At 40.2% G+C, this 8,086-nt stretch overlaps 1 protein-coding gene across 1 annotated transcript in view; it reads right to left on the reverse strand.

Moving 5' to 3' along the window:
* Nucleotides 1–8,086, reverse strand: part of usp53b (ubiquitin specific peptidase 53b) — a 25,547-nt gene that overhangs the window by 6,977 nt on the left and 10,484 nt on the right. Inside the window, exons 10-11 of the mRNA XM_037674897.1 lie at nucleotides 5,680–5,802; nucleotides 4,909–5,602 (exon numbers count right to left, since the gene is read on the reverse strand). Of these exons, the coding sequence (XP_037530825.1) occupies nucleotides 4,909–5,602; nucleotides 5,680–5,802 (817 nt within the window). The remainder of the gene's footprint in view (nucleotides 1–4,908; nucleotides 5,603–5,679; nucleotides 5,803–8,086) is intronic.

Here is an 8,086-nt window from a genome sequence, read left to right on the forward strand (position 1 = left end):
ATATGCTAATTTTTTGGGACAGGCATTTTGGGTTTTCATGAGCTGTATGCCATAATCATCAGTATTAAAACAATTAAAGACCTGAAATATTTCAGTTGGTGTGCAATGAATCTGAAATATATGAAAGTTTCGTTTTTATCATTACATTATGGAAAATAATGACCTTTATCACAATATGCTAATTTTTTGAGAAGGACCTGTAATCCACCCAGTTTTCGCCCAACATTACCCAGAAGCCCTGTGTTTTGGCCCCGCCCACTCCACACCAGTAATCTGATTGGTTAAGTCATTAAACAAACTCCTCCTGCAGAGACTCTGATGAGCTCAGCCTTCTCTGCTGACACTGAAGTCCGGACCAATCAGAGAGAAGCTTCAAACATGTTTCTGCCCAGGGACAGAAATTAAAACTGTGATTGGATAACTGGATTTTCAGGAGTTAATTTTTTTTTTTCTCAACTGCAAAGTAGTTTACAGAAAATAAGACAAATTTGTAAAAAAAAAAAACAAGAAAATATACACTGAAAATATTTATTTTAGACAAAATACATAGTTAATTAAACATTTAAATGTAAGATTTCATATTTGCTCAATTCTTAGGCCTTCTCTGAAGGCACAGAAGGACTTGAGGGTTCCACCACTGCTTCACACACCAGTCAAAAAATTCCACTCTTCCTCTGTTGGATTATGGAGACATAATTTACAGACATGCTTGTAAGTGCGTCCTTCGTAAGCTGGATACAATTTATCACTCTGCCTTTCACTTTGTTACAAATGCTCCTTATAGAACACATCATTGTCACCTCTGCTCTCTTTTTAAATGGCCTTCTCTACTTCTTCGGTCCCTGGTCCTCCGGTCATGTCCAAAACCATCTCAATCTGGTCTCTCTAACTTTATTTCCCAGTTGTTCAACCTGTGCTGTACCTCTGATGATCTCATTCCTAATCTTATCTGTCCTTGTCACTCCTAAGGAGAACCTCAACATCTTTATTTATGCCATTTCCAGTTATTTCTCTTGGTTTTTTTGCAACTGTCTCCACACCATAAAACATAGCTGGTCTCACCACTATCTGGTAAACTTTTTCTCTGGCCTTTGCTGACACCCTTTTGTCACAAATCACTCCTGAAACTTTTCTCCATGCACTCCATCCTGCCTGGACTCTCTTTTTCACCTCTTTACCAAACTTCCCATTTTCCTGGACAGTGGACCCCAAGTACTTGAAGTCCTGCACATTTGTGACCTCTACTCCTTGTAGCTTCACTGTTCCACCCACCTCTTTCATTCACACACATGTACAGTAGTCCCTCATTTATCGCGGGGATCCGTATCCTGAAGCCACATGATAAGTGAAAAATCCTGAAGTAGGAATAATTAAGACAAGTAGTAAGTAGTACAAATTTGTAGTTTATTTTATTATATAGAATTAAAATGGCCTTTATTGTCCCACGGATGGGAAATTCAAGTGTAACAGCAGCAACAAAAACTGTAAAAAGTTTCACACAAAAGTTCCTAAATGTTAAAAACAATATATAAAGATAAACAATATCAATAATAGTGTTCAGTATGTGTTGGAACATTGAGAATGACAGACTATTTACAGTACAGTATTGCATGCAGAGTGTATGTTTTAGCAGAGGTCAGCATGTATTTAATACTTATTGAGTTTGTTGGGAGCAGTGATAGTTATAGAGTCTAACAGCTGCTGGGAGGAAGGACCTGCGGTAACGCTCCTTTGTGCATTTAGGATGCAGTAATCTGTCACTGAACGAGCTGTCCAGTTCAACAGCAGCTTCATGCATGGAGTGGGAGACGTTGTCCAGCAATTATGTTATATTAGCTAGAGTCCTTCTGTCTCCCACCACCTGCACTGGGTCGAGGGGGCATACATATATATATATATATATATATATATATAGATAAATATATATATATATATATATATATATATATATATATATGCTGGCATAACAAATGTGCAGCAGATGCTAAAATAATTTAAAATAACTTATTTTAAATAAAAATTCCATGCTTATCATACAGCTCATTCATCAGCCATTTGTGTGCCATGTCCAATCTTATTTTGAACAACTGCGATAGAGTGAGTCCGCGATAAACGAACCATGAAGTAGCCAGGGACTACTGTACTGTGTCTTACTATGGCTGACTTTCATTCCTCTTCTTTCAAGTTCATACCTCCACCTCTCCAAGTTCTTTTCCACCTGTTCACTGTTCTCACCACAGATCATAATGTCATCTGCAAACATCATATTTCACGGGGATTCCTGCTTGACCTCATCTGTTAGTCGGTCCATCAGCAGAGCAAACAAGAAGGGGCTCAGAGCCGATCCTTGATGCAATCCCACCTCCACCTTGAAGCTATCTGTCACTCCTACAGCACATCTCACCACTGTCCTGCTGTCCTCATACATGTCCTGTACAAGACTAACATACTTCTCTGCCACTCCAGATTTCCTCATGCAATACCACACCTCCTCCCTTGGCATCCTGCCATATATTTTTCTAAATCCACAAAGATACAGAGTTCTTTCTGACCATCTATGCACTTCTCCATCAGCATCCTTAAAGCAAAGATGGCATATGTGCTCTTTCTTGGATCAAACCATACTGCTGCTGACAAATAGTCACCTCTCGTCTAAGTCTAGCTTCCACAACTCTCTCCCAGATCTTCATTGTGTGACTCAACTTAATTCCCTGTAGTTGCTACAACTCTGTAAATTGCCCTTGTTTTAAAAAATGGCCAACAGCACACTTCTTATCCATTCCTCAGGCATTTTTTTCACCCTCAGATATGCCACTGAATCTTTGAGTCAAAAACCTCACTGCCATCTTTCCAAGACATTTCCAAACCTCCACTGGTATCTCGTCAGGTCCTACTGCCTTCCCCTTCTTCTTTCTTTTCAGAGAGTTCCGGACTTCACCCCCACTGATCTTTCCCAGTTCATGGTCCACTGTTTCTTTGACATCTACTCTTCTTTCTCTTTCATTCTCTTCACTCATTAGCTCCTCAAAGTACTCCTTCCATCTTCCCATCATGCTCTCCTCACTTGTTAGAACATTCCCATTCCTATCTTTAACAAACATAACCTGCTGCACATCCTTTCCAGCCTGATCCCCCAGTTTTGCCAATCAGCACAAGTCTTTCTCGCCTTCTTTAGTGTCCAGCCTCCCATACAAGGAGGGTACAATACAACCCAGCACTCCCATACAATTTTCAGGTCTCTCTTGTAAATGAGTCCTCGAGGCTCAATGGGATTTACCTGTATAAATAAAGGTTGATTGATACAACTCATCATACGCCTTTTGCTTTGCCTTTGCTACCTCCCTCTTTGCTCTACATTGCATCTCCTCATCTCTTCTCTTCAGTCCTCTCACTGTCATATTTCTTTTTGGCTAACATCTTTCTTTGAATAGTTTCACAATTCCACCACCAGGTTTCTTTATCATCCATTCTCTGTCCAGATGATGACACACCAAGTATCATCCTACCTGTCTCTCTAATTGTTGTTGCTGTAGTTGCCAAGTCATTTGGAAGCTCTTTAGAGACTTTAACAGCTCCTCTCTGAATTTCTCACAACATTCTTCTTTTCTCAGCTTTTACCATTTCATCTTCTTCTCTGATTTTCCTCTTTTCCTCTTCTTTACAACACCACACTCTCCCCTGCCACAACCTTACAGTCCCCAATCTCCATCAAGTTTTCTCTTCTACACAGACTGTAGTGTACGTGTACTCTTACCTCCCCTCTTATAGGTCACTATGTTCCTTCCTGTTTTGTAAATAAGTGTTGACTATAGCCATTTTCATTCTCTTGGCAAAATCCACCACCATCTGTCCTTCCTGGTTTATTTCATTGACACCAAACCTGTCCATTACTTCCTCATCCCCTCTGTTTTCTTCACCAACATGTCCATTCAGGTCTGCTCCGATCACCACTTTCTCCTCTCTGAGAATACTTTCTATCACTCCATCCAGATCCTTCCAAAATGTATCTTTCCTCCACATCACATCCATCCTGTGGAGCATAACCACTGACAATGTTTAGCAGCAGACCTTCTACTTCGATCTTCAGACACATCACCCTATCTGACACTCTTCACCTCTACTACGTTTTTTGATAACTCCTCCTTCAGGATCACCTCCCTTTCTCTTTCTATCCACACCTTGGTAAAACAGTTAAAAACCCAGCTCCAGTGCTGCAAGCCTTGCTGCTCCTTCACTTGGTCTCTTGGACACATAAAACATCTACCTTCCTTCTCTGCATCATGTCAGCCCGCTCTCTACTTTTGCCTGTCATTGTCCCCACATTTAGAGTTACAATCCTCAGTCCTACATTCTTGACGTTCCTCTTCTCCATCTGTCTCCTGACATGTTTCCCTCCTCGTGGTCTTTGACTAACAGTAGAACAATTTCTGTTGACACCCTGTTTGTCAATACCACCAGTGGTGGTCGTTGTTAACCCGGGCCTCGACAGATCTGGTATGGTTTCACTTTGATGAACTTGCATTATAGTTGTGGTAAAAGTGTTTTACACCATTTACCTGGGCTTGCGACCGGCACAAGAGATAGTGGTTGGTTGTCGTTTAACTTTGACAATGAATTGTTGGTAAAGTAATTTGTTGCTTGTATTTGACTTGACTTCTATATTTCATGGTTTTGCCTTACTTCCCTTCCCATGACCCTACAAGTCCCTGCTGGTGCTTGCCAGGCCAGCACTGCAAATAAGAATTTGTTCTTAGTGTTTATGCCTAGTTAAATAAAGGTGAATTGAAACAGAGAAAGTTTCCATTGGGTAGTTTAGTATACAACAGTAGAATGTTTGTGTTTATAAGTCTGAGTTCCATTTGTCTGAATAAATCAGTTCATTAAAGAGCTACAAGATTGGTTTCCTACCTTTGCAGTTGTAGCTCAGATGTTAGCTTCAGGTCTGGTTTAATACCTGAGCCATCGACCCCAGGTGAGTCAGGATTGGTGGAGCCACTGCTGAGCCGATCACTGCTCTCGTAGCCAGATTCAGTTCTCTGAATGGTCCAGGTATCACTGCGCAGCAGAGTCTTGGGACAACCTTTGAGTTTGCTGCATCTCTGCTGGCCGGTTCTGCTCTCGGACTCGACAGAGCTGTGACTCTCGGTCTCGTGGCGCTGCTCGTCCTCGTAAATCGTCATCAAGCACTTCTGTTTGCGGCTCTCTCTGGTCCGACCGTGCTCCCGCTCGCGGTCTCTGTCATGTTCGGTGCGCACTCTCTCCTTGGGCGAGGACTTGCTGCATTGTGTGCTCTCTTGTTGCTGCTGACGCCGCTGCTCCAGTTCGTTCAGGACCGTGTCCACATTCAGTACTTCCCGAATGGGTCTCCAAGTTGACTTGGACTTACTTTGGCCTCCTCTTTCCCATTGTTTGTGGGAGCACTCTGGATCATAGCGACCTGGGAAAGTGTTGATCCTCTGGTAATGTCCTCCACTCAGTGGCTCCTGAGGTCCTCGGCTTGAACAGTTTGATGACTTGTCAGAATGAGAAAAACTTTTTTGTTTTTCTACAGGAGGCCTCGGCCCATTCTCTGGTGGAGATGAAGATCTTGGATGTGTCGTGTCTGAACAAAGTTAACAGAAATCATGATCAGATTGCTCTGTTCCTATGATACGTTCAGATGAAAACACAACCAACTACCTTTGTGTTGCGATGGCTCAGGTTTTCGATGCCCCCGGTCCTTCTTGGATGTTTCACCTGGTCGCTGTGAAGTCTCCATGAAAGGTTCCTGGAAGTTCTTGGGACCGCCAAGGGGACGTTTCACTGAGGACAAGATATAATTCATATGATGGATGAGATGTTGCTGATGAGAAGAGAACTGGTTGATCCACTATGAGAAGGTGCTATTTAATAAGACTGGGTTTGTTGCAGCACCTCAGACTGAAGAAGTCTTTTGGATAAAAGACTATATGTTTTAACAAAGGACCCCAGTCCTGGGAACCTGACTCTACCTTGATATATTTAAGTAACAATCAAAAAATAACAAAAATTAACTAAATTACGAGTAAGTTAAATGTTAATCTTTAATGGTAAGTGGAGTGGATCTGGTAATTTAGGGCTGTTTCAGCTCTGGTTAAAATATTTCAGTTGGTGCATTTTGATAAACACTTCTTCTAAAACCTTAATAAAAGTGTTTCTAACCTGATAAAATGGCCAAAGTAATCTCATTTTTATTTAAATTCCAAAGTGACATGTTTATCAAAGCAGTTAAATTCTCTACATTTTATTGCAAGTAAAAATAAAATCTCTTGTCCACTGAGATCACACAGGTTTGAGATAAATAAATTAAATTATCTCGACCTTTTAATACAAACTGGGTAATGTTTGTAAAATAGTTACTTTTTAAAAACTGTAGTGAAATTTTAAATACTGGAGTTATTAAAAAATATCAACAACTACTTTGGTCTTGGCCCTGCATGCACGAGACGTTAGCTCGTCAGTCCTGTCAGAACTAATCACCTTTCTTCCAAACTGAGGTAGTTCAAAGATCTTTCTACAGCAGGTAAGATACTGATCGTTTGATTTAATTTATTTATGTAATAGGGAAGTGAACTTTCATGAATATGTTTGCCTTACACAACAATATAAATGTGCTGTAAATAACAGCAAAATTCATCTTTTGTCTTTAGGCAGGTAGAAGAAATATAAACATAATTCATAAACTTCACCCACAAAACAAATATAACAATTAAAGAAAGGCACAATAAACATCACCTGGAAAGTTAAAACAGGTTTATTTATGAGTAACTACAACTGATTTGCTCATAGCTAAAATTTAAGTTATTCAAAATTAAATAATCTTCCCATTTTTTGACCCATTCTGGTAATTTGCTTCATAAATGAGTTCCTTTAGTCCCTGTTCTGCTAAAACACGCTACTCTCGTTTGAGACCTGGTTTGATGGTGGAGGGGCATTGAAAACCTTAAAACAAGATGCTAATCAGTAAACATTTAGTCATACACTTTACAGAACCCCACTTCAAAAGAGCTGAACTCTCACTTTAACTGTTAATTGTCCAAGGTTCAGTTTTTGATATTGTAGCATCGAATTTCTGTTTTCTACAAATAACCACAAAACTCTCGTCTCTCTGGGTTTTAAATCTAATTTGAGAACACAGAAATGATGTCCGACGTCATTTTAAAGAAAAACATAAAAAGACTGAAATAAAAAGAACTTTAAACAAAAATAAAAGTCTGTTTCAAGCCACATCAATTCGATATCAGCGCCAACTTTCACGTTAGTGTCGACTTCTCTTCAGCGGTCCAGTCCTCCTGTATACCTCCCCCAAGAACAGATCAGCTGCTTCGATGAAACTCTGCTGCCGCCTTCTTAACCAACGCCGCTGTTTTGATTCTGTTGAAAGACGGTGCCTCATCACAGTGTAGAAAAAAAATAAAAGTAGGATCATTTTACGCAGCTGAAATGATGAAACAGGGAGTTGTTTCTTAGGTTCCTCCTGCAGCCTAATGCTGACTTTAAGTGGCTTCATTTAAAGCAGATCCTGAATCAGATGAACCATTTTTAATGCCAAAGACGTCTGCCAACTAATTAACTAATGCACACAAGCACCACGAGGCCTGAAGTCACTCAGACTTTAGTATTTAGGCATATCAGCACCTGGCTGCAGCCCTGACTTCTGCAGTGGAAATAAAGATAAACTTCAAGAAATCTGAAACACTCGCACAAAGTATAAAAAATATTTCAAGCTTATAAAACACAAAGCCAAGTTAACAAAAGGCTTTAGATTAAACCCTTACGTAAAGTTCAAACCAGCAGACAGAACCACACGACTCTTCTGACTGACGTTTACCAACACAACACAACACCGACCAGAACCGGAACTGGAAACTGTTACTGGACCTAAATCAGTGCTCCATCAATGAAACAATATCCCACAAATCACACACACACACACAATGATATACACACACTGATGTACACACACTGACATACACACACTGACAAACACATTATGATATACACACTATGATATACACACAAATGATATACACACTATGATATACACACAATGATATACACACTATGA

Source organism: Nematolebias whitei, chromosome 3 (genome assembly GCF_014905685.2).
Source record: "Nematolebias whitei isolate Nwh7 chromosome 3, NemWhi1, whole genome shotgun sequence".
Lineage (NCBI taxonomy): Eukaryota > Metazoa > Chordata > Actinopteri > Cyprinodontiformes > Rivulidae > Nematolebias > Nematolebias whitei.